The sequence below is a fragment of the Pleurodeles waltl genome, chromosome 7 (genome assembly GCF_031143425.1).
Source record: "Pleurodeles waltl isolate 20211129_DDA chromosome 7, aPleWal1.hap1.20221129, whole genome shotgun sequence".
Taxonomy (NCBI): Eukaryota; Metazoa; Chordata; class Amphibia; order Caudata; family Salamandridae; genus Pleurodeles; species Pleurodeles waltl.
The window spans coordinates 178,354,268-178,381,358 of NC_090446.1; the positions used below are offsets into that span (position 1 = coordinate 178,354,268).

Sequence of the window (27,091 nt, forward strand, 5' to 3'; positions counted from 1 at the left end):
GAAGGTCACTGAGATCCCCTCATAGAGCAAGGCCTAATCACCATGGCTGGCTGGCCTTCCAGAGCAGAAGTGCAATGAAGGAGGCCTGTGCTCGGACTGCCAGCGCCTTGCAAATAAAACAGGAACACAGATAAAGCACTGTCTCCGGTTGTATTTTTAGCAGAATTGTGGAATGATCTCACCTGCGAATTGGAACTTAAGCAGATCGTTTTGGGGGGTTTTAAAGAGCTTAAACTTGTCTTCAGCAGGCTGAAGTTTTTCTACAAGTTTTAGGTTTATTGGTTTATTAATACGCACAGTACAATTCAGATGCTGGGAGCAAATCGCGGTATGCATACCAAGAATTAATTGGTCAATACAAATAAGATTACTACTAGTAGCAGGTGCCTAACTCCCTCCAGGACTGGGGTGTTCCCTTGCACCAGGCACCAGACCTATATATGACATTGGTATCACATAAACTTTGGTCTACCGTACCTGCTAGGGTAGAGGATAGTGGTCAGGTATCCTCATCTTGTCCTGGATTACATTACTGAGTATCAAGGATAGTAATATCATGATACAAGAATAATCTTGACAAAATACTGAGGACCAAAATCATATATATATATACATATATATATATATATATATATATATATATATATTTATATATATAAATATATATAAATTTATATAGTCAAAGTACACCAAAGTACATATGTGTGGAGTAAAGTATAGAAAAACTGTACTAAATCCCCTTTCTATACTTTAGTTTCAATATTTTATCATCAGTATTCTTATCACCCGATATCCCATATTTGATATTCAGGGAACACACCCTCCTGACAGACTCCATGACTATGGGCCACGGTCTCAGGAACTGGTCATCAAACTTTACAGCTGCAACTATGATACGATGGGGTTAGGATACAGAACGATATCTTTGTATAATTTGTATTCATTAAGGAAGCAACCACATCGTACTGAAAATGTGTTGCAACCTCCAAGAATAACAGAGGTTCAACAATTAACATTTTTATACAAACATCTGTATTCATAATCAAAACACCTAATACATAAAACATCACGACTGGTCCCCCTGTAAAAGCCCAGATGACTGATTTGAAACCAAAAGCAACCCCAAAGACAGACCGGACAAAGCCAAACAAATAAAAGGGAGGAATCCCCAGGGCAAAGGTAGGAGGATACACTGCCTTACCAGAGCATTCAACCAAATACAGAAATTGAATCCAAGCCTTAAACATGATATTCTTCAAATATTTTCCATGGTTTGTCAGATTTACTTGGCATATATCTCCCTTCTAGTATCGTTTTATTTAGATCTATGTTATTACTGAAATCTTTACATAATCTTTCAATCTAGGTTTATTCGTGGATTTCTGCTTTGTATAAGTCACTGTCTTGTCAAAGCCAAAGTTTATAGAGTAAAGGCATAGAGACCTTCACACGTTCCATCAAGAGACTCATTAAAGTGGGAAATTGCCAAACAAGGTGTCTCCCTATGCAAAGAGTAGGATGAACTGCAGTACTCCAAATATCCAATTGCATTACATTACCACTTTGGTGCACAACACCGCAATAGGATGTGGTAGACAATCTAATGTTCTTGATCAAACTGGTGTGTAATATTTACAAACAAAATCACCTTTTGCACAGAGAGACTCTCAGAGTAGGATCTAGTAACTGTATGTAAAGTAATAGCCAGACACGTTCATCACTCCAATTCAGAATTGCAATCACTCAGTTCTCTTGACCTGATACCGTGGAAGGTAACCATCATGTAACAAAGACCGGTAATAGCAATAATGTGTTCAACTATGATGCAGGAATCGCACTACCCCATAAAAGTAATGGCACTAGGAAAAGTCCCAAAGGTACATACTCTTTAACCACGCATGCCGATACTCGGGGAGCTTTGCATACCAACAACTGGTTAACATTGCAATGCAGATGGGACAGTCATTTGAGGGAAAAAAGTGGACCACAATAATACGTCTGCAAAACATGCTTCTCCCAAACACAAAGTTGTATTAGCCCATAACCTCCAAAACAATGTTAAGTCTGACATCCCCATGTTTGCAATGAGGATTCAGATATGGCCCTTCGACAGTTCAAGGTTTTATCAACCCTACCACAAACAGGAAGTATCTCTGCTTTAGAATGCTCTAATCCAACAAATTGGTCAACTCTTTAGTGAATGGAAAAACTGTCTGATCACTTGGCATCCAATGGGGCCTCGAATTTGGACCTAGTAATCCACCCCAACTAGTGATGAAGCACAAAGCATTTCAGAAACACGTGTAGATCCTGGACTCCAAAATTCCTTATTCCAAATCTAACTTCAACAGTGCCCATTCGGACAATGGACATTTCTTTCAACCTTAGAGAAAAAGCACTAAAGATCTGATTGCGTTTTCTATAGTTCTATATGTATGCGGAAACAGATGCACCTGAACATAGGCAGTGCAAACATTTTCAGTACATTTATTTTGGCCAAAGATCCAATGGCCAGTGCTCCATACAAGATATCAACCTTCCTTTCAACTCAAGAACAGTTTCAGAGAAGTTTGCTTGAGCCACTTCCCCACACAGCGTTCACATTTTTATTCTACATATTTTATTGACATACAAACCCTACTCTGTGGCAAGGAACCAGAATTTGAAATCCGTTATTTTTGAGCACCTTAGGTTCCTAGCCTGACCTTCATAATCACCGACTAGATTCAATTTAAGGTATGGAGGCTCTTGTGAATTTTATACAAAAGAACATTGTCGTGTAAAAGAGAATTATACATCCTGGATCCTCATTCCAAGTGTATGGACATTCTTCCAGTCCTTTGCGTCCAGGACACATTCTTTCTGGGCAGCCTGCCTAGGTGATCCACAGGGTCCTAACTTTACACCGCCGGATGGTCAGTGCTTAATTTGTGCTTGCTGTTTCCGGTGCTGGGCACCGGCACTTATTCTTAAGGACCGGCGCTTATTTTTCCGCCTCAAGCATTTACTGGGGACGGGTGAAGAGAAAAACGAAAAAGCATCACAAAGAGAGAAAGCAGAAAGCTGCAAAAGAGTCCTGAAGGGGCAGGGAGTGGCTGTAAATGGATTGAAGAGGCCCAAGATGGCTTCAGAATTACGCAGCCGCAGTATTCCGTGTTCGCACATTTAATTGCAGCAGCCGCGTGTTTAAGAGGAGGGCTTTGGGCACAGGCACGTTTTCGTTTACAAATTAAGCACTGTGGGTGGCATTCCCTTTCTCAGGTGAGAAGTGAGGTACATGTTCTCTCTGTGTATCAAATAGGCCCGTTTTTTTCAAGAAACCCGATTGCATCCACACGTCCAAAAGAACAGTGAGATTTGAATAGTGCAATACACCAACACACACTTCACTTTCTTGATTACACAAATACTTAGTCGTACACAACCTTGCACGTGGACACTCACACGCACTCATAATTCGGCATATAAACGCACACATATACAGAAACACACTGTCACACAAATACACTCACCCCCTACTCTTCCTCTCTCTCACGAGCACAGTGAGAGACTAATATCCAGTTGTCTGACACATACTTACCAACGCATCTCACACACATATTTTCTTAAACACCCGCAACAGGTGCTCTCTCAGCTATTTATGACGTTTATACTATTTCACACTCATACACGCGCGCGCACATACATACTCTTGCACTCCGACACACAATTTCAGTGATCTACACACTTAAACGCGCACTATAAACCGCACACCGCCTCGCGCTCTCTCACAAACACCACAGCCAACGCACTGACGCGCGCGTCCTTTCAAACCCAGGCTCCTCAGAGTCCACATACACTGACACACACGTCCTTCGCAGTTTCTTTCACCGAGATGAGCATTCCGAGTATCCGTGCCGCCCTCGCAATATGTTACTCTACACCGAACATTGGCCCATATTTGTACTTTTTTAGCGCCGCATTTCCGTCATTTTTTGACGCAAAAGCGGCGCAAACTTACAAAATACAATTACATTTTGTAAGCTTGCGCCGCTTTTGCGTCAAAAAGCCGCGCAAATGCGGCGCTAAAAAGGTATATATATGGGCCTTTGTGCGCAGAGGATAGTTTTGTAAACGGGTTTCTCTTGATATTTATCGTTTCACGATATTCAGACCCGCAACAGGCCACATTACATCCAGTCACCTGCCAGCAGACTCGGCCTCACTGCCGTGCACCCGACGTTGCATCGCATGTCGCCTCACTCCAAGAGGTGCCTCACTATAGCTGCGCCTCGCCGACCCTTCCTGCTGCACCCTGCTCTCTCTCCTGCCCGCTCTGCCCCCCATTCCGCCAACGAAGTCAGCTCTCTCAGGGGCGCCACTTTCACTGGAGCAGCAGGCGCATTGGCAGCGGGGCCCGGAGGCCCGAGGGGTCCGCTGAACCCTAATTATTGCTGTGGTTTATAATTCAACCGCCTTTCAGGGGAGCCATTTCTTTGCGTGCACTGGGGCCCGGGACACATTGGTTGTACCGCTGAGCGCTTTGAACGCCTAGCGCACCCCTGGAGTGTGTGGGTGACCCGTGCTCCTCTCCCTCTGTTTCTAATGAAACATATCCTGACAGCGACAGTCCGCGCATACGCGTGGGCGCCCCTCTACTCAGAAACCCCTGCCTTCTGTGGGCATCACACTCTCCATGCCCTGACCATACACACACGGCTGCACAAGGCAGAGAACTCGCGCTCCACTCCAGGGCGCGCGCGCAAACTGTGCGTCCGCGCGCTTCCGAGGTGAAAAAGCACCTGAGGAGGTAAGTGTCCACGAACCAGACCCTCCACAGGCCTTTTGGTACGGTGCCAGCTGCTGCAGTCTCTGCGTCCAACTAGCAGGTAGTGAGTAAGGCCAACTTAGTATTTAATTCTTCCGATGTCCACAAAACAAGTGACACAGACCTGGACGCAGAGAAATAACTGCTGTGTATAGCGCTTCGAAGCTGCAACCTGGTACAATGCAGCCATGAAAACATGAAATAATGTTTCACCGACAGCCTCATGTACCTCACTGATCAGTCGGAGAATTAAAATATTGGGGTATTATTCCCTTTCAACCCCCGCCACAGCCTGGCTCCTGATACGAGTCCGCTGCCTGATAGCGTTTCTCAATGGGATCACCCTTGGATGTCCTCTTTCCCGATCCTGGAAAGCTTAAAGATAGCCGAGTAGGTTTATGCAACTCCTGCGGACGGGCGTGAATTCTTAGGGAAATGCTCGAAAAAGTAAGAGTGGTGGGTATTATTGTAAAGATCTTTCTAAGGCAAAATGGGGAGATCGACCCTGAAGCAGTCGCCTTTCATTTATAGTTCTGTTGTGCACAAGAACAACTCGGTGCCCGGATCATGGGAGAGCCGCTCAGCCTTTTATCCTCCTGGACGCAGACAACGAGAGGACCACTGCGTTGGATAACAATTGTGGTGTACAAAGGGCCTATCTATGATCGGCTAACTTTGCTGACCATATTTCATACACAGTCGGACAACTAGCGTTCAGCCGGATAACAGTGCTGCCTGCCAACTAAGTGCCTAGAAGTCGATATTTATGTAGTGCTACAGAAGCACACCATCAGTATTACTGGCATCTCCCCTTACCATTGTGGTACTGTTGCCCGCACGTCAGCGGTTAGGGATGGAGATTTGACGAGGTATCCTCCGGAGGTCTCCTCTGCCTGGCAACACCACACCACTTCCTTGTCCAGAGCCCCCTCAAATTTGTACTGTCCCTGCCCAAGCAGCCGCCCCGGACAACCCCCCAGGATTGGGCGCCCTCGGACACAATGCTGTGAGTGGCCAGCCCGCCCCTGGAGGCCCCCTGATTGGCGGCAGAGTCATTTTACCAAATTTAGCGGCAGGGATTTATGGGGAGCCTCTGCGTGATGCTGGAAGAAACGATCAGGTAGAACAGTGGGGGTGGGGGTGTTAATTATAAACTCCCCGGAGGAGCAGCTGATGAGGGGCGACACATGGCCGGAGGTTTCGGCCTGGAACAAACAGTTAAAATAAAGCACGCGTCGAAGCTAGCAGCCCCATAAAATGAGCCAAGCCCAGACCCATAGCCTTAGAATTTACAGGCATCGGGGCTGGGGAGAGGGTTGTGGAGGGGGGGCGAGGTATCGTGTGAACCATTTCTTCGCTGCTCCTTCATCACTCCCTCCCACTCCCCAGTCCACAAGGCACAAGTTGGCCGGAAATAGCACCGCATAAACGTGCCGAATGGCTCTTGACGTGCCCAGGTCTCCGGGAGAAGTATCCGTGGTATGAGCTGTGCCCTGGCACATGTAGGGTGGCATTTGTCACAGACTCTGGGCAGGATGCTGCTGCCCTGTGCAGGAGGTTGTCGCTGGCTCTGGCTGCAGGAGGGTGCTGATGCGGGAAGATGTTTCTTCCCTGAGTGGTGGAGGGCACCATCACCCGTGGCGTGAGAGGGACAGGTGATATCTAAGTGTTGCAGGGGCCACGGCGCTCTCTCGCTTGAGTGACGTCAGGTGATGTCCCTGAGTTGGGGGTTACTCTCTGGGTTGAAGTAGGCAGCGTTTTCTCTGGTTGGGTTGTTTGGAAGGGATAAGAGAGATTTGTCTGCATTGTGGGGACCGGTGCCCTTTCTCTTCTGGGACGGATAGACTGAGGTGCTCTATGGACGTTTTCTACGGGCAGGCGATCTCTTTTTTAGTCGTGATTGTTTCTCGGGGTGGATCGAAGTTTGTTGGGGCGGTGTGGTTTCTGAGTTCAGTGTCCAAAAGAATCGTCGGGAAATAATTCAGTGACAGCCATTTAGTGTAAATGGTCATTTAATAGGACACGATTGCAACAAGCAACATAAACCTTAACTTTTACTCCGAAAACCGCAACTTTAATGACGCCCTCCCTTTAACATCTCCTCGCTCATTCTTCCACTCCAAACCCTCATTTCGTTTCCATTCCCCTACACACTCCCCTTTTCCTTTCATGCCCCATTTGGTTTGTGCGTACCCCTACTCACAGCCTTCACCTGCTTGTTTATTCCCTGGAAGGGTGGCCAGGCCCGCATCTGACTCACCACCCTCCCCCATCTAGTGTCCGCTCATTCCTGCAACCTGCCCTAACTGACGATCCGCCCCCTTACCCCCTCTTTCACTTAAGACAAACTTCATTCCTCTCCCATCTCCCTTCCTTTGCCGGGTGGTTGGGAGGCCAAACTAACCGCGCGATGGGCTGCGCGGAGAGAGGCCGGTCCCTCCCCCCACACCCCTTTTATCCCCACCCTCAAAGCCCACCCCCACATACCTGTGAGCCAATTCCATCCCGGCGCCGTCACTTCCCCTTCCCGAAAGAGCCCGCGGAGAGACTAGAGTGGGGCTCTTTCTCTCCATGGGCCCCTCCATTCTGACATGCATTGGATACTTGGGCCCATATTTAGACTTCTTTAGCGCTGCATTTGCGTCATTTTATGATGCAAAAGCAGCGCAAACTTACAAAATACAATTGTATTTTGTAAGTTTGTGCCACTTTTGCTTCAAAAATCGGCGCAAATGCAGTGCTAAAAAAGTATAAATATGGGCCTTGGTGTTTGTGGGATACGTTAGCAGTATGACGCCTCTGATTTGGACTGAGTATGAGATCGCTCTGGTTTGGGTTAGCGTGTGATCTTCAAAGCCCGGTTGTACCGGGTATCAGGCGTTTTTCGGAAGGCTGGAAGGGTGGGGAGCGCTTTTAGTCTGAAAAATGGAGTGGGAGGGGGTGTTGTAGCAGTGCAACAGTTTTAAAAACACTGTGTTCAACAGTTTTCAGGCAACAGTAAAAGGTGACTAATGAACCTGCCGGAAAAAGATGTCGTTTTGTCTAGAGGCAGTTTTGACTCATCTAAACGACGAATATGTCTGTTGCAAAAACTGTACTATGCACATTACAGAACAGTATTGTATGTGCATAGCTCAGTGGGATATTGCTTTTTCAATATAAATCCTTTTGTTACTGTACAATTCATCATTTACAATCATAATTAAGCACAGTAAGCTATGAACTGCCACCAAGGAGCTGCATACAAAGTGCATTGTAACAATTAGAACGTTATGTTTTTTTCACAGTCTTTGATTATCCTAATTTTGCTAAAAAAAAGGGCTTGTTGGGGTAGAAATAATCTGTATTAGTAAAGTCAACCATAACCACTGTGTTACATTCTGAATCCTGAGTTTATGCTTCCCCAGACGAAGCACTCAAAAAATGCCTTGTAGTCCCTTGTCTTATGTAACATTTTTTATATACTGAATTGCACGCGAATGATTCATTATCTCTTTATGTGTGTGACGTAAAGTGCTACAACACACTATACTGGTAAGAGAGGCACTATAAATGAAATACATGTGAGAGTAGGGCTATGGAGAGATGAGAGGCACTGTGTGAGGGGTATGGTGAGGTTCTAATTGAAGAGTCCAAATAAATATTGCCGTATTCTAGTGCACTGTAAGGTCATCATTTACTGTGCTTTAAAAATGAATACAATTGAACAAATGATGAAAAATGTGCTGCAGAATGCACTGTTTTTGCCAATGTTTCCAGCTTATCTTGTGGGGGGGCCCTAAACCCCTGCGTAGTGGTCAGGCTCTCTCGCTATGTACCCTTTGGGGGCTGACCTGACAAAATTTGCCAGGTCTGCTATGGGTAGGGTGACCTTTCTCACTAAGTTCACCTGATGAAATGAGAGCTCAGTATCTGAATGGGTACAGATATATGGGTCAAAGTGATGTGTCTGGGTTCGGTGACATGCTGAGAACTTTCTAGATTGGGCCTAGGGTGATCCCTCTTGTTTGACATAAGGGAGGCAATATCTCCAAGTTGGTTTGAGTTGGGTGATATCGCTGGGTTGGGTTGCCTAGGGTGATATTTTTGGGTCAGCCGGGTGATAGTTCTAGTTTGGGTTTGCTAGTATCTCTAGGTTTGTAAGGTCATTTATCCTGGTCAGAATCAGCAATGTCTATGTTTTGGGTGGGATGATATCTTTTGGATCAGTGGTATAAGATTTAACGTCAGCTTCATAATGGTGATCAATGCATGTCAAGCGCTAGGTCTGGTTCTGACATGCATTACATGTATGGTGATTTTTCTGAGTAGGGTGACATTTTCAGGAGGAGATTGGTAGGGTGACGGGCCTGAGATGGGTTAGGTGATAGCTGTGTGTTAGATATGGTGATATCTCCAGGCTGAGTTCAGTGAGGTAACATCCATGGGCTTGGTTAGATGGGCCACATCTGTGACTGGGGGGAGTAATATGTATGGGTTGGGTTGTGTACAGTTTGCAGCCCACCTTCTATAATCTGGTGTATAAATCTGTGACACCATCACCACCTTCTCCCCTGGTGTTGCCTTCATCACTGAAACATGGCTCAACCCCACCTCGAACCCCGACATCACCACCGCAACACCCAACGGGTACAGGATGATACACCACGACTGCACCAGCAAACATGGCATTGCCATCATCTTCAAGGAAACCATCTGATGCATCACCACCAATGACGTCTCAGCATCCCTCATGGAACACCTTAACTTCCAGCTACAGACTGACACCAAGACCACAATAAAAGGCACCCTCATATACAGACCACCAGAACCCCACTTGGCTTTCTGCAACACCAGCACCAACCTCATCACCCTCCTAGCCATCGACTCCTACCACTACGTCCTACTCAGTGATTTTTATTTTCATGTTGATGACCCAAAGAACCCCGACTCCACCTCCCTCCTGGAAACCTGAACAACATCGCCCTCACCCAACTGGTCAACAAACCCATGCACAAGGCCGGACACACACTAAACTTCATTTTCAACTCCTGCAACAGAATCAAATTCAGCCATGTCAAAGAACTCACTTGGACCGAACATGCTATTGTTCACTTCACCATTTCCGATGCTCTGCACATCTACCCCAAACATCACAGCTCCCCCCCACCGCAGGTAAAGGAGACACAGTGGACTCAGGCCCTCAGCCACCCAACCTGAAGCTTTGTCAGACCTCAATCAGGCCAACCGGAATGTATCACCAAATGCTGCAACAGAATCGCCCCAATGAAACCAGCAAAAAAGAAAAAAAAACTCGAAACAAGCCAAATATTACATTCCAGAACTTAGAATCACCTAGCACATCTGATACCGACTCAAGAAACAATGGAGTGCCACAATGAACCCCTCTGACAGAACCGTTTCAAAGCTGTCACCGGTGCATCAAGGAAGCCAGGAGAACTGCCATCACAGCCTGCATCACACAGCAGCCAATCACACGAAGAAACTCTTAAAAATCATCAAAGAATTCTTCAGCCCAGCAGCCATGGAGAACACCATCCACCCCTCTCACGAACTCTGCAACACCCTCTGAGACTACTTCCACAACAAAACTGCCACCATCTACAACACCTTTATCCCCCAACCCACTGCTCTCAATCGCAGCAATCTCAACTAACCAGCACATACTAGCCGAACAAACACCACTTTGTCCCCGATCAGCTCTCATACCACCATGGACATCATGTCATCCATTCACTCCAGGGAACCCACCGACCTCTGCCCTCATTGTCTTTTCAACCTTGGAAACACCCCTATCAGCATGGAACTCACCAGCATCATCAACACCTCCATCACCACAGCAGCTTTCCCTGACAGATGGAAACACGTAGAGATCATAACCCTCCTAAAGAAACCCTCTGCTGACCCCAGCGAACTCAAAAATTATTGGCCAATCGTCCTGCTCCCTTGCCCGGCCAGAGTACTCAAGAAGGTCATCAAGAAACAGCTCACTGAATACCTGGAACAAAATCACCAACTTGACGCTTCCGAATCAGCATTCCATGCTAACCACAGCACTGAGACCACCTTGATCGCTGCCACAGATGACAACAGAACCCTCAGTGACAGTGGGGAGATGGTGGTCCTGATCCTCCTCAACCATTCTGCTGCTTTCAACACCATTAACTACCAAACCCTCATCCACATCGGCATTCAGCAAAATGCCCTCAAGTGGATCGCTTCCATCCTCACAGTATGCACACAGAGCATCCAGCTGCCTACCTCCACCTCTGAATCCAAGGACATTTTATGCGGCATACCACAAGGATTATCGCTTAGCCCCACCTTGTTCAACACCTACATGACCCCCTTTCGCAGACATCATCAGATCCCACAGCCTCAACATAGTTTCCTACTCAGATGCAACTCAACTAATCCTCTCGCGCACTGAAGACCCCTCCACCACCAGAATCAACTTCTGCAATGCCATGACCAACATTGCCAACTGGATGAGAGACAACTGACTTAAACTCAACATCGACAAGACAGAAGTTCCGATCTTTGGGAAAAACACCTTTATATGGAATCTCAGCTGGTGGCCAGCAGTACTCGGGCAAACACCCACACCGTCAAACCATGCATGCAACCTAGTCATCATCCTCAACATAGAATTGACCTTGAAGCAACAAATCAATGCAGTCACCTCCTCCTAAATCCACACCCTTTGCACTCTCCTCAGAATCTTCAGATGGGTGGCAGTCAACACCAGAAAGCTCATCACTCAGGCCCTTGTCACCAGCCGCCTGGACTATGACAGCGCTCTCTACACTAGCATCTCCACCCAGCTCCTCAAAAGATTCCAAACCATACAAAATGCTGCAGGCAGACTCATCCTGGAGCTCCCCAAATGGACCCACATCAACTCCACCTCAGAAACCTCGCTTGGATCGCCAACCATACAAAATGCCAGTTCAAGATACTCACACATGTCTGCAAAGCTGTGCATGATCAAGGACCGGCCTACATCAATCATTGGCTGAACTTCCACCTACCAGCAAGACACTTGCGCTCCACCTCACTAGCCTGTGCACACCCCCGCATCCGTTGCACCCGCAGTGGGTGTCGCTGCTTCTCCTACATCGCTACCAAGACCTGGAATAACCTACCACTCCATCTTCATACTGCACCCTCCCTTGCAGATTTCAGTAAGAAACTCCAGACCTGGCTCTTCGACTCAGACATCATGCCCACAGCGCCCAGATAAGCCCTGGGGTGAAAGTGCCATGCTATACAAAAACTGATTGATTGATATGAATAGCAAGCACTAGATCAGGACTTCGACCTCTAAGTAGGATTGAATGTGGTGACATTTCTGAGTTGGATGAGACAGTTTGATCTCTCTGAGTTGATATTGTTGGGAGTGATATCTTCGAGTTGCATTGGTTAATATCTCTGGTTTAGTGATGAGATATTTCTGAGTTAGATTAGGTGTGGACAGATCTCTTTTTGGTTGGGGTGATATCTATGACTTCGGTGGGGTAAGGTTGAAACTCAGCCTTCAATAATGGGAGATTTGCTTTATGCGTATCAAGCATTAGGTCAGGTCTCCCACCTCTGGTCTGGGTTGGGCGGAGAGATATCTTTAGGCTGGACAGGGTAGAGGTATATATCTAGGTTAGATGGGATTGATAACCTGTGGTTAGGAAAGGTGATATTTATGCCTTGGTTTTGTTTGAATGGGTAATATCTATGGGTTAAATGTAGTAGTTTCTCTGGGTTGGGTAGGGTGATATTCTAAGGTTGGGTGATGTCTCTGGGTAGGGTGATATTCTTTGGTTCAGTTAGGTAGGGCGATATAGCTGAGTTGGAAAGTGCAAGATTTAATGTCAGCTTTCCTTAATAGAAGGTTGATCTATGGATACCAAGCACCAGGGCAGGTCTTCCAGCTCTGACTTTGGTTGGGTTAGGTGATATTTCAGAGTTGGGATAGACACAGTGATCTCTTTCGGTGATATGTTTGGGTTGGGTTGGTTTATATCATTGGGGCGAGTATGGTGATATCTTGGTTAGAATCAGTAAGGTGCTGTCTCTGAGGTGGGTCAAATGGGGTCATATCTTTTGCCAGGCAGGGTGATATATTTGGGTTGGGGTTGTAAGGTTTAAAGTCTGCCCTCCATAATGTGAGAAGTGGTCCGTGCATAGGAAGCATTAGGTCTGGTCTCCCAACTGTGAGTTTGGTTGGGTGTGATGCTGTTTTGGGGATAATTAGTGTGATACCAAGGGGCTTGGTTGGATATGTTGAAATCTCTGAGTTGGAAGCTGTGACATCCCAGGATTGAGTATGGTAGGGTGATATCTCTGTGCTGGATGGGATGATATCCTCGGATTGGGCATGGTAGGGTGAAATCTGTGCTCGGTGGGGTGATATCCCCAGGTTTGGTATAATAGGATTATATCTCTGAGTTAGATGGGGTGATATCCGTAGGTTTGGTATGGTAGGGTGATATCTCTGGCTTTAGTATGGTAGGGTGATATCTCTGGGTTGGGTGGGGTGACATCCTTGGGCTTGGTATAATAGGGTTATATATCTGGGTTAGGTGAGGAGATATCCATAGGTTTGGTATTGTAGGGTGCTATCTCTGGGTTGGGTGGGGTGAAATCCCCAGGTTGTGTATAATAGGGTTATATCTCTGGATTAGGTGGGGTGATATCGCTGGGTCTGGGATGGTAGGGTGATATCCCTGGGTTGGGTGGGGTAAAAAGTCTGGGTTGGGTATGATGGGGTGATATCTCTGTTTTGGGTGGGGTGATATCCTTGGGTAAGGTATAGGAGGGTGTCATCTCAGAATTAGGTGGGGAGGTGTTCCTGGGATGGGCACGGTAGGGTGATAGCTCTCCGTTGGTTGGCATAAGATCCCTGGGTAGGAAATGATATTGTGATATCTCTGGGTTAGGTGCGGTGACATCCCTGGGTTGGGTATGGGAGGGTGATATCTGTGGGTTGCGTGGGCTGATACCCCTGGGTTGGGAATGGTAGGGTGATATCTCTGGATTGGGTGAATTGATATCCTTTTTGTTGGGTATGGTGGACTTAGAGATTTGAGTTAGGTACGGTGAAATTCCTTGGCTGGGAAAGGCAGGATGATATTGTTTGGTTGGGTGGTGTGATATCCCTGGAACGGGTATGGTTGGGTAATATCTTTGGGTTTGATGGCAGGGTGATATCTCTGGGTTAGGTGGGGTGATATCCATGGGTTGGGTATGGTAGGGTGATATCTTTGGGTTGGGTGGTTTGATACCTCTGGGTTCAGCATGTTAGGGTGATATCTGTGAGTAGGGTGGGGTGATATATGTGAGTTGGGTACATTAGAGTGATATCTCTGAATTGGATGGGGTGATATGTCTGAGTTGGGTATGATAGAGTGATATTTCAGGTTTGGGCGGGGTAGCAGTCCTGAAGTGGGTATGGTTGAGTAATATTTCCAAGTTAAGTGACAAGGTGATATCTCTGGGTTGGAGGGTATCCTGGGGTTAAGATTGCTAGGGTGATAGCTCTGGTTTTGGCAGGATGATATTCCTGGATCCATGGGTTGAGTGTGGTAGGCTGATATCTCTGGGTTTGGTGGGATGATATCCTTAGGTCGGGTAATGTATGATGATATCTCTGGGTTGGGTGGGGTGATTTTCCTGGGTTGGGTATGGCAGAGTGATAACTCTGGGTTGGGTATGGTAGGGTGACAGATCTGCGTTGGATATGGTAGAGTGATATATCTGGTTTGAATGGGGTGATATATCGATTGAGTATGGTAGGGTAATAACTCTAGGTCAGTTGGGGTGATGTATTCCTGGGTCGGGTATGGTAGGGTGATATCTCTGGGGTTGGGTGGGGTGATATCCCTGGGTTAGCTATGGAAGGGCAATATCTCAGATTTTTGGGGGTGAATATCCAGGATCCCTGGGATAACTATGGCAGGGTGATATCTCTGGTTTGAGAGGGGTGATATCCCTGGATCGGGTATGGTTGGTTGACATCTCTGGTTTTTGTGGGGTGATATCCCTGGGTTGGGTATGGTAGGGTGGTATCCCTGGGTTGGGTGGGGTGATATACCTGGGTTGCATGTGGTAGGGTTCTATCTCTGGGTTGGTGATATCCTTGGGTCGGGCAAGGTAGGGTGATATCTCTGGGTTAGGTGGGGTGATATTCCTGGGTTGGGAATAGTAGAGTGATAAATTTGGTCTGAGATGGGTGATATCCCTGTGTTGGGTATAGGAAGGGGATAGCTCTGGTTTGGGTGGGGTGATATCCCTGTGTTGGGTATAGGAAGGGGATAGCTCTGGTTTGGGTGGGGTGATATCCCTGGGTTGGGTGTGGCAGGGTGATATCTCTAGATTGGGTGGGGTGCTATCCTTAGGTTGAGAATTGTAGGGTGACATCTCAGGGTTAGGTGAGGAGATATTCCTGGGTTGGGTATGGTAGGGTGATATCTCAGAATTGGGTGGCATGATATTCCTGGTTTGGGGATGGTAGGGTGATATCTCTGGGTTAGGAGCAGTGATATCCCTGGACTGGGAATAGTATGGTGATATCTTTGGGCTGGGTGAGGTAATATCCCTGGGTTGGGTATAGCAGGGTGACATCCCTAGTTTGGGATGGGTGATGACCCTGGGTTGGGTACCGTAGGGTGAAATCGCTGGTTTTGGTGGGGTGATATCCCAGATTCCTGGGTTCAATCAATCAATCAATCAGGTTTTATAAAGACCAGATAATCACCCAATAGGGTATCCAGGGGCTTTGAGGTCCCTGAGGCAAATTCGAACAGCCAGGTCTTGAGGACCATTCAGAATTTCGGAAGTGAGGTGATGGTCTAGAGGTACGTGGGGAGGCTGTTCCAGATTTTTGCTGGGACCTGAGAGAAGGAGCGTCCTCCACTTCTGCTTCAGTAGATGCGGGGACCAGGTACAAGTGAAAGGAAGACAGGGCATAGTCTTCTCTGCGGTTGGTGGAAGTTCAGGTGGTGGTTAATGTATGCTGATCCTTGGTTGTGTAGAGCCTTGTGTGCTTGGCTCAGCAGCATGAATTGGCATCTCTTCTGTGCAGGACGCCAATGGTGTTTCCTAAGGTGCGTTGTGATGTTGGTTTGTCAGTGAAGACAGAGGATGAGATTGGCTGCAGCATTCTGTATGGTCTGATGTCTCTGTAGGAGATGTGCAGCGATTCCTACATAGAGGACAATGCCGTAGTCCAGTTGGCTGGTGATGAGGGCCTTTATCACTATGTGTCTCGCGTGTAGGGGTAGTCAATTGAAGATCCTATGTAACATGCACAAAGTGAGGAATCAGACGGAGGAGACGGTGGTGATCTGTGATTTCATGGTGAGCTTGTTGTCAATGATGATTCCGAGGTTTCTGCCATTGTCGGAGGGAGAGGGTGCAGGTCCTAAGTCTGATGGCCACCATGAGTCATTCTAAGTGTTTCTGCTATTGCCAAAGATCAGAACTTCTGTCTTGTCTGTGTTCAGCTGCAGGCAGTTGTTCTTCATCCAGTCAGCGACGCTTGTCATGCACCTGTGGAAGTTGTTGTTGGTGGTGGTAGAGGGGTCACCGGTAAGTGAGAGGATGAGTTGGGTGTTGTCTGAATAGGAAATTATTTTGCAACCGTGGGATCTGATGATGTTGGCCAGCAGGGCACACCAGAGTGTGGGGCTGAGGGATGAGCCCAGGGGGACACCGCAGGTGATCTCCCTGGGTTCAGAGTTGAAAGGTGGGAGGTAGATCCTCTGGGTTCTTCCGGTGAGGAAAGAGGTGATCCATCTGAGCGCATCCCCTTGGATGCAGATGTGGTGACATTTCAATCAGCATGTGGAAGGATGTGGTGCTTAAGACTGGCAAGAGTTAGAAGAGGATCAAAGCTTCTGTTTCTCCTCGGTCGAGGAATGTTCAGATGTCATCAGTGGCTGCAATCAGGGTAGTTTTGGTGTTGTGATTGCTGCAGAAGCCAGATTGGGAGGCGTTGAGTAGCTGGTTCTCCTCCAGGTATGTAATGAGTTGCTTGTTGATGATCTTTTCCAGTATCTTAGTGGAAATGGGAGATTGGCCTGCAGCTTTTGGGTTTGCTGGGGTTCGGCGGAGGGTTTTTTGAGCAGTGGCCTGACTTTGGCGTGTTTCCAGGCATCAGGAAATGTTGCAGTGAAGCTAGAGGTGTTATGCAGTGTGCTGAGTTCCTGGCTGATCCTCTGGTTGCTAAGGTTGAAGATGTGATGTGGGCATGGGTGTTTGGGAGCTCCTGGGAGAGTGGATTTCATGGTGGAGGTGATGTCCTGGGTGGAGAAGATGTTCCAGGTGGTAAGTGTGTAGTTCGTGTTGGTTACAGTGGTGACGTATTTATTGAGGAAGTCCATAGATGTGGGTTGGAGTTCGAAGTTTCTCTATATGGTTGCGATCTTGTTGTGGAAGAAGTGGGGGTGGTTGTCCCACAGCTCCTGTGAGGGTGAGATGTTGTTTTCACTGGCAGCCAGTTTGGAGAATTTCTTAACAATGTTGAAAAGTTACTTGGTGTTGTTGCCACTGGTTTTGATGCATCTAGCGAGGTCTGTTTCCTTTGTTGCCTTAAGCAGGTGGTGGTGGCTGAGGGAGGTCTTGAAGCCTGCTCTGCAGGAGGCATCCTTGCTGGTGCACCATCTCCCCTCCAGCTGTTTGCTATCTTGTTTTACTGTTCTGAGTGCTTGGGTGTACCAGCTGTCCATTTTGGAGGATTTTCTCTGGTTGTTGCTCTTGATGGGGAGGATGCTGTCAGAGTAATTGGTGATCGAGGCGTTGAAGTTTTTCACTCCCTGTTCAAGGTTGGCGGTGGTAGCGGAGTTGAAGGTCCTGAGCGTGTCTGGCCATCTGGTCTCTAAGATTTTGTTCTACCTGTGGTGGGGGGCATTGATCATCTTGGGGGTGGAGATGCGGGGGCTGAAGCTGCTGAAGTGGACAATGGAGTGATCGGTCCATTTGAGTTCTGTGACATGGCTGTATTTGTCACGGATGCTGGAGGTGAAGCTGGGGTCCAGCTTGTGTCCTGCGGTGTGTGTAGGGTCGTGGGTGATCTGGGTCAATCCGAGGCTGCTCATACTGTCAAGCAGGTGTGCAGTGTTGTTGTCGATGTGGAAATTTAGGTCACCAAGGAAGAGGTAGTCCTTGGAGTCTAAGGCTAAGGGTGCAATGAAGTCTACAATGGTGTTGCAGAAGCTAGAGTGGGGGCCTAGGGATCGATATGCAAGGGTGCCTCTGATACTTGTTTTGTCATCCTTGTTGTGGAATGAGAGCAGATGGAATGCTCTTAATAAAGAACTCAGAAAAATCCTAGCTGTGTCCTGGACTAACTTCTACACTGGAGACGAGTTGAGGGAATGGATATGAGTGTCCCCACACCTTGCAGCTTAAACACTACTTTCTAAATTCTACTCATTTAAGATCCTGGTATGAATTGAATAACAAGCAAGATATTTATTAAACTTTATACTTACTCACAAAGGAACGTTTTTGGTGTGGATACACCTGTTCTTTTGGTGATGTGACCAGAAACTGGTTATTGTGAGCGCTGGATTCATTCGTAAAGCACTGGATTCATTCGTAAGTGCTACAATATTTGCACGTTTCCTTCTTTACAACCAATTCCCAGCTATCTGGACCTGAACTGGTGAACCAAGCTGTTTTAAAATAATTTCTTTCACTTTCATTGACATTTTATACATCTGGGTGCTCAATGCATGTCCGTTTTGAAAATCAAGTCACCGTCGATTCCTCATGGCTCCACGGTAACATCAGAGTGCTTTGTTCAGAAAACAAGTGGATATCCCTCAGAAAGCAATCTCATTTCTTCCCTACGTGACTACGTTGGTGAAACAAAGTGATTGGATTTCAGTTCTGGAGGTCGTATTTACGTGTGATGTTTGCCAGAGCCGCGCAGCAAATAAACTACAGCGATACACGCGCTGTTCATCACAGCAGCGATATACACGCTATTTGAAGTTAAAATGTGTATGTCTACAGCGATATACATATCTTTGGAATGGGAAGCCACATTTTGAAAATACAGTGTCTATGTTTACAGCGTTCTCTTTTTCTTCTGTTATAGTTTATAGGATATATTTGCATTTTATTTCTCTTGTATCCACAGTAATTATGAAGTACATTCCACCTCCACCCTTCTTTTTGACTATGCAAGGGGATCCACCCAGAGTTTGGTCTAAGTGGAGAAAAAAAACTTTCTTCAGTATTCTAGAGTATGTGGTACCAACTTGTCTAATAAAAGGAAGACATCTCTACTTATGCGCGTCCTTGGAAGTGAAGGTCAGTCAGGAAGCCTTTGAAACATGACCTCATCCAGGTGATTAATTAACTGATTTAAATGAGTTTGAGATATGTTTTAAAAAAATTAGATCTGCATTACTTGCTTAATATTAGTAAAATTTTGGAACATTATCATTTTGGCATGAGAGAACAAAAACCCAATGAAAGTGTAGAAGAGTATATAACAGCTTTGAGGAAGTTGGCTTCATCTTGCAGATTTGGCTCCACAATAGAAGAGCATATAAGAAATCAATATGTTAAGATGTTGCAGTGAAAAAATAAAGCAGGAACTATGGGGAAAAAGATGATCCTTCTCTACATGAAGTAATCACTTTGGCCAAAGGTGTGGAACACACTTTAGGGTGTGTTGAAGAATTGGAAAAAAAACAAAAATCCGGCAGTGAATAAAATTTCTCCTAAGATTGAACAAAGTAAAGGTAAAGAGGGTGACAAAGATCATGGGAAAAATATGCAAGGGCAGTGGGCTATATTCAGAGATACCAAGGCCCATATTTATACTTCTTTAGCACTGCATTTGCGTCATTTTTTGACGCAAAAGCGGCGCAAACTTACAAAATACAATTGTATTTTGTAGGTTTGCACCGCTTTTGCATCAAAAAGCGGCGCAAATGCGGCGTTAAAAAAGTATAACTATGGGCCCAAATGTTTGAAATGTGGTAATGTTGGCCACCTGGCTTCGTATAAGAAATGTACAGCTCTCATCATGACATGTAAGATATGTAACAAAAGGGGTCATTTTTTCCAAATATTGTAAGTCAGGCAAGTGCCCAGTAAAGTTAGTTGAGGATTGTATTTTATCAGTTTTTGCAGAACCTGAACAAAAGAGAAATCCAAGAGATAGAGTTACTATTTTAGGTATTGAGAGTGAGGTTTTATTTGACTCAGGGGCATGGTTGACTTTGATATCCAATTAATTGTTTGACAAGCAATTGAGTCAAAGAGTGAATTTCAATGAACCGGATGTGATTCCTGGTGCTTATGGTGGCCAGGTTAAAGAATTAAGAGGATATTTTGAATCTAATATTTCTTTCAAATCTAACACTATTTTTGGAAACGTATATGTACCTGAGAAAGGGGACAGTGTTCTGAGTTGGCCACATCAAAGGGAGTTAAACTTAATTCTAGACCCGAATTCTTCTACACCTGGAATGATTAAAAGTGAGCTTGTAGAAAGGTTAAGTGTAAAGGATGTGCATGAACTTATGGTGCAAAGTGAAAAGATTGCAGCTATACCTAAATTCTTGAATGAGTTTAAGGAGGTATTCAGTGACAAATGGGGATGTTTAAAGGGGTATGCACATCCTATAAAAATCAAGCAAGGGGCTGTACCTGTTGTTGCTAAAGTACGACCTATTCCAATATCTATGAAAGATGATGTTGAAAATGAAATTAAAAGACTATGTAAAGATGGGGTGATTGAACCAGTAGAGTGTTTAGAATGGATTGCTCTGATTGCTGTTGCATGGAAACAATCTGGCGATATCAGGTTATGTATTGATTTGAGGGGTCTCAATAAACGCATAGTGAGTGATCAATTTCCGGTTCCTAACATAAGTGAGATGGTCTCACTTCTACATGGATGAAAGTCTTTCAGTACTCTAAACTTTGACCTCTGCATATCATCAAGTCTTGTTACATCCTAACTGAAGAGATTACACCACATTTGTCACTCCCTTTGGGGCCTATCGGTTTATAAGGATGCCTTTTGGATTGGTATCAGCTGCTGCAGTTTTTCAGCGCATGATGTATAGTTTATTGGGATCGGAACCAGGGGTTAAGTATTTTCAAGATGACATTTTGATTCATGAGCAGACTGAAATGGAGCGTGATATGAGGGGTCGGAAGAGTCTTAACCATATTGAGAGATCATGGTTTGACTCTCAAATTGAAAAAAATGTTCTTTCAATAGAACAGAAATTCAGTATTTGGGTCACAAAATTACTTCTAATGGTTATATCCAAAGAGTGAGCTAGTCACGAACATTTTAAAGTTACATAATCCTGTAGGGAAAGATGAGTTGTTATCCTTTCTTAGTATGGTAGAATTTAATGCTAAATTTTTGTCTAATTTGGCCTCCGAAACAGTACACATGCGCAGAGTGCTTTAACATGGCATTGAATTCACATGGGATGAGGAGTGTGAAAGGGATTTTGAATGTATAAAGAAAGAGTTGTCAGCAGTTGATTGTTTGAACTCCTTTGATCCTGGGGAAAAATGTGTAATTATGACGAATACCAGTATGAAAGGTCTGGGGGCTGTATTGTTGCAGGCTTCAGGAAGTGGTGATGATCTCCAACCTGTGGTGTATATTTCAAGGACATTGCGAGAAGCAGAGATGAAATATTGCACAATAGAAAGGGAGGCTCTGAGTGTGTTTTGGGCAATTAACAAGTTCCAGAATTTTGAGTGGTGAAGACAAATTTCCATTTATACCGATCATAAGCCACTTGTGGAGGTTTTTACGAGGAAGGGTCTGGACAGGATCTCTAGTAGGATTGGTAGATGGATTGTTGGACTTCAAGATTTTTGTTTTGAGATTTTTAATGTTCCTGGACCAAACAACAAAATTGCTGATTTTTTGTCAAGACTCATCTCTGAAGTTGAAGATTGCATTGACGAGGATAAGGAGAATGAAATCAGAGTGTGCAATATTACTGCAGGGATAGTGGAACAAGAGGAGTGCTTGAAAGCTGTAGCTGAAGATTCGGTTTTATAGCAAGTTTGTGAGGCGCTAAAGAGTGGGTGGAGTTTGAACATGAAGCGTGATGAAGCTCTTGGAGGTTATTGGAGAGTAAAAGATGAATTGTCTGTAGTAGACAGCTTTCTCTTCCGAGGTTAGAGATTAGTTGTTCCATCTGTGTTGATTGACAGAATTATGAAGTTTGGGCATGTGGGGCATCAAGGGATGAGTAAAGCGAAAGCCAGAATTTGTCTCAATTATTGGTGGCCAGGCATAAACCTGATGATAGAGAGGTTGGTCAGAGAATGTCCTGACTGTTGTAACAGTGACAAAGTGTACAAAACTACAGTACCTCTTATGTGTGTTAGAGACTTTTCCAGCAAGCCGTGGGATGTAGTGCTGGCCGATATTGTGGGACCGATACATAGAAAAGGAGGGTCCAACTATCTTTTGGTATTGATAGATCAGTTTTCTAGGTGGGCTGAAATAGGCATTGTCAGCGGCATTGAAACCAGGAGAGTTATTGAGTTTTTCAATCAGGTTTTTAGCCTTGAACGTTTGCCTCACGCAATTGTAACTGCTAATGGGCCCTAAATTGTCTCTTTTGAAATGGAGGAATTTCTAAAGTGCCGCGCTATTGGGCACTTTGTATCATCCTGAGGGGAATGGTACTGTTGAGAGATTAAATAAAAGTGTGGAACAATGTGTACAGTTGGAGGTTTCAGCGGGTAGGAGTTGGAAAAAAGGTTTAAAGAAATATTTACATGCTTACAGGTTTACACCACACACAACGACTGGTGAGGTTCCCTTTGAGGTGTTCAGAGGTCGTAAAGGTAACAACCAGTTAGCTCCTGGTTGGGTATCATGCGGTAAAAATGACTGTGTTTCCTGGTCCGGGATGAAAGAGGGAAATTAATGTAAAAAAAAAATGTGTGGAAAGAAGGAAAGAATATTAAGGTGGAAAGTGGAGTGTAGGAGATGTTGGTATAAGTGTGGGGGATGACATTTTGGTAACAAAAAAACTACTCTATGTAAGAGTGGAAGTAAGTTCATGGGTCCATTTAAAGTTATTAAACTTTTCAGGAATGCTGTCAAAATTAAGGCTGGGAGGATATGGAACCTGAATCGTGTTGTGAAGTCAAAAAGAGTTACGTAAAATTTGTCATTTTGCTTTATTTTATTTTTTTGCTTAATTTTCTTTTCTAATGTTATCTTCATATTTTGTGTTCTATGTTATGGAATTATACATCTGTTGGAATTTCACATTTTCTCATATCAAAATGTTCAAATTTATTGGGGGAAAGGTGTGTGGTATACGAAATGTATTACGTCACATCTAGAATGTAGAATGTAAAGGGGTTCTATTTCCCCAGGCTAAAGGTTGTCATAGCTGTTGCTGTGTGAGAGTGGATGGTATGCCCTTAATAAAGATCCCAGAAAAATCCTGTGTCCTGGACTAACTTCTACACTTGCAGAACTTGAAGTTGAGATTTTCCATGGGTCTGGTGGTGTTGTCGGTGGTGGTGGTGCACTGTATGGTCTCTTTGTGGATGATGGCTGTTTCTCCTCCAGCTTGTTGGTGTGGTCCTGGTGAATGATTTTATATCTCTCGGGGATCACTGTAGCAATGTCTTGGGTGGATGTGGGGTTGAGCCAGGTCTCAGTGAGGCAGAAGAAGTCGGGTGAGAGGGTGGTGATGAGATCCCATAATTTGGTGGAATCCTTGCATAGTGAACCTGTGTTGATAAGGGCACATGTGAGTTAGTGTCTTTGTTCAGGTGGTGTCTGTGGTGTGTTTGGGGTGGGGCTGGTGTGTGTGCAGTGGCAAATGAAGTGGCATTGGGCGCAGGTGAAAGATCATAATGTGGAGCATGGGTCGAATCAGTGGCAGTGTTTGTTGTGGCATCTCCGGTTCAGGGTGTAGAGTTCAGTGATGGTGTATGTTCTTGGGGAGGGAGGACCAGTTGTTGTGGTGCTGGGCACAGACAAACACAGATGGGCTTGTCTTTGGTGTGCCTTTGGCTTGCCAGTGGCATGCCCGCTGCACGGGTCCACTGCGCGGTCAAGCTGCAGTCTGCATTAAGTAGGTCCTGGGGTGGGTGGACTTCTGTGGGCGGGAGGAATGGTGAGTGGAAAAACCCAGTCAAAAAACCCCAGCGGGAAAACTCAGGCAGCTGCGATGTCACTGGATCAATCTGGAACAAGCAGGACCTGGAAGCCACAGGCAAGTTGCAGGATAGGTGACCTGGTGCCTATTGATTTGGTTGTGGTGTGACCTGCATTAAGTAGGCCCTGGGGTGGGTGAGGCTTCTGTTGGCGGGAAGAATGGTGAGTGGGAAAACCTGGTCAGGAAAACCCTGGCAGGAAAACTCAGGCAGCTGCGGTGTCCCTGGGTCAGGCTGGAACAAGCAGGAACTGGAAGCCACAGGCAAGTGGCAGGCTAGGTTTCCAGGTGCCTACTGATGTGGTCAAGTTGCGGCCTGCATTAAGTAGGTCCTGCGGTAGGCGGGGCTTCTGTTGGCGGGAGGAATGATGTATGGGGAAATCTAGTGAGGAAAACCCCGGTGGGAAAACCCAGGCAGCTGTGATTTCACTGGGTCAGTCTGGAACAAGCAGTAGTGGTAGGGTAGTGTGCTATCCCTGGGTTTGGTGGGGTGATATCCCTTGATTGGGTATGGTAGGGTGATATATCTGGTTTGGGTAATATCCCTGCATTAGGTAAGGGATGGGTTGGGTTGGGTTGGGTTGGGTTGGGTTGGGTGCGGTGATAAATCTGGGGTGGGTATGGTAGGATGATATCTCTGGGATGGGTAAGGTGATATTCCTTGGTGGGGACAGTAGTGGTGATAACTCTGGTTTGTTTGGGGTGCTATCCTTGGGTTGGGTATAGTAGGGTGACATCTCATGGTTAGGTGGTGAGATGTTCCTGGATTTGGTATGGCAGGGTGATACCTCTCAGTTGGGTGGCATGGTATGCTGATATATCTGAGTTAGGTATTCCTGGATTGAGTATGACATGGTGATATATCTGTGTTGGGCATGGTAGGTTGATATCTCTGGTTTGAGAGGGGTGATATCCCAGGATCCCTTGTTTGAGTATGGTAGGGTGGTATCCCTTGTTTGGGTGGGGTGATATCACTGTGTTCCGTATGGTATGGTGAGATCTCAGCATTGTTGAAATATTTGGGATGGGTAGGGTAAGAACTCAGGGTTGGGTATGGTAGGATGATATATATGGGTTGGGTGGAATGATATACCTGGGTTAGGTATTGTATGCTGATTTCTCGGGTCAGTCTGGAACAAGCAAGAACTGGAAACCTCAGGCAAGTGACAGGCTAGGTGTCCAGGTGCCTGGTAGAGGATGGTAAGGTGGTATCTCTGGGTTAAGTAGTGTGTTATCCTTGGGTTGGGTAGTGTGCTATCCCTGGGTTGGGTGGGGTGATATCCCTTGATTGGTTATGGTAGGGTGATATATCTGGTTTGGGTAATATCCCTGCATTAGGTAAGGGATGGGTTGGGTTGGGTGCGGTGATAAATCTGGGGTGGGTATGGTAGGATGATATCTCTGGGATGGGTAAGGTGATATTCCTTGGTGGGGACAGTAGTGGTGATAGCTCTGGTGCGTGTGGGGTGCTTTCCTTGGGTTGGGTATAGTAGGGTGACATCTCATGGTTAGGTGGTGAGATGTTCCTGGGTTTGGTATGGCAGGGTGATACCTCTCAGTTGGGTGGCATGGTATGCTGATATATCTGAGTTAGGTGTGGTGATATCCCTGATTTGGGTATAGTAGGGTGACATCTTTGGGTTGGGTGGGCTGATACCCCTGGATTGGGTATGAAAGGGTGATATCTCTGGATTGGGTGAGTTGATATCCTTGGGTGGTATGGTGGGCTGATATACTTGGGTTGGGTAGGGTGAAATTCCTGGGTTGGGTGGGGTGAAACTGTTGAATTAGGTATGGTAGGGTGATATCTCTGGGTTGCGTGAGGTGATATATCTGGGTTGGGTATGGTAGAGTGATATCTCTAGGTTGGGTGGGGTGATATGTCTGAGTTGGGTATGGTAGGGTGATATTTCTGGTTTGAGTGGGATAGTGGGATCCCTGAGTTGGGTATGGTCAAGTAACATCTCCAAGTTAAGTGGCAGGGTGATATCTCTGGGTTTGGTGGGGTCATACCCTTGAGTTGGGATTACTAGGGTGATAGCTCTGATTTGGGGGGATTGATATGCCTGGATCTATGGTTTGTGTATGGTAGGCTGATATATCTGGGTTGGGTGGGATGATATTCCTAGGTTAGGTATGGTAGGCGGTTATCTCAGGGTTGGGATTGATAGGGTGATATCGCTGGGTAGGGTATAGTAGAGTGATATCTGTGTGTAGGGTATGGTAGGGTGATATATCTGGTTTGGATGGGGTGATATCTCTGGGTTGAGTATGGTAGGGTGATATCTCTAGGTCAGATGGGGTGATGTATCCCTGGGTTGGGTATTGTAGGATGATATATCTGGTTTTGGGTGGGGTGATATCCCTGGATTGGCTATAGTAGGGCAAGATCTCAGGTTTTAGAGGGTTCATACCTCAGGATTCCTGGATTGAGTATGACATGGTGATATATCTGTGTTGGGCATGGTAGGTTGATATCTCTGGTTTGAGAGGGGTGATATCCCAGGATCCCTTGTTTGAGTATGGTAGGGTGGTATCCCTTGTTTGGGTGGGGTGATATCACTGCGTTCCGTATGGTACGGTGAGATCTCAGCATTGTTGAAATATTTGGGTTGGGTAGGGTAAGAACTCAGGGTTGGGTATGGTAGGATGATATATCTGGGTTGGGTGGAATGATATACCCGGGTTAGGTATTGTATGCTGATTTCTCGGGTTTGGATGGGGGTGCTATCCCTGGGTTTGTTGTGGTTGGGTGACATCTTAGTTTTAGGAGGTGGAGAGATATCCTTGGGTTGGATATGGTAGGGTGATATCTCTGTATTGGGTTGCATGATATCCCTAGGTAGTGTATGGTAGGGTGATATCTCTGGGTTAGGTTTGGTGATATCCCAGGGTTAGTAATGGTAGGGTGATATCTCTGGTTTAGTTGGGGTGATATCCCTGGGTTGGGCATGATAGGGTAGCATCTCTGTGTAAGATGGCAGAGTGATATATCTGGGATGGGTGGGGTGACATCCCTGGGTTGTGTTGGTAGGGTGATAGCTCTGGTTTGGTGTGGTGATATGCCTGGATCTCTGGGTTCAGTATAACAGGGTGATATCTCCTG

At 45.9% G+C, this 27,091-nt stretch overlaps 1 protein-coding gene across 1 annotated transcript in view; it reads right to left on the reverse strand.

Annotated features, from left to right (window-relative positions):
- Positions 1 to 5,754, reverse strand: part of TNNC2 (troponin C2, fast skeletal type) — a 49,496-nt gene extending 43,742 nt beyond the window's left edge. Inside the window, exon 1 of the mRNA XM_069243501.1 lies at positions 5,624 to 5,754. Coding sequence (XP_069099602.1) covers positions 5,624 to 5,626 — 3 coding nt within the window. The 5' untranslated portion in view covers positions 5,627 to 5,754. The remainder of the gene's footprint in view (positions 1 to 5,623) is intronic.
- Between the last annotated feature and the right edge of the window lie 21,337 nt (positions 5,755 to 27,091).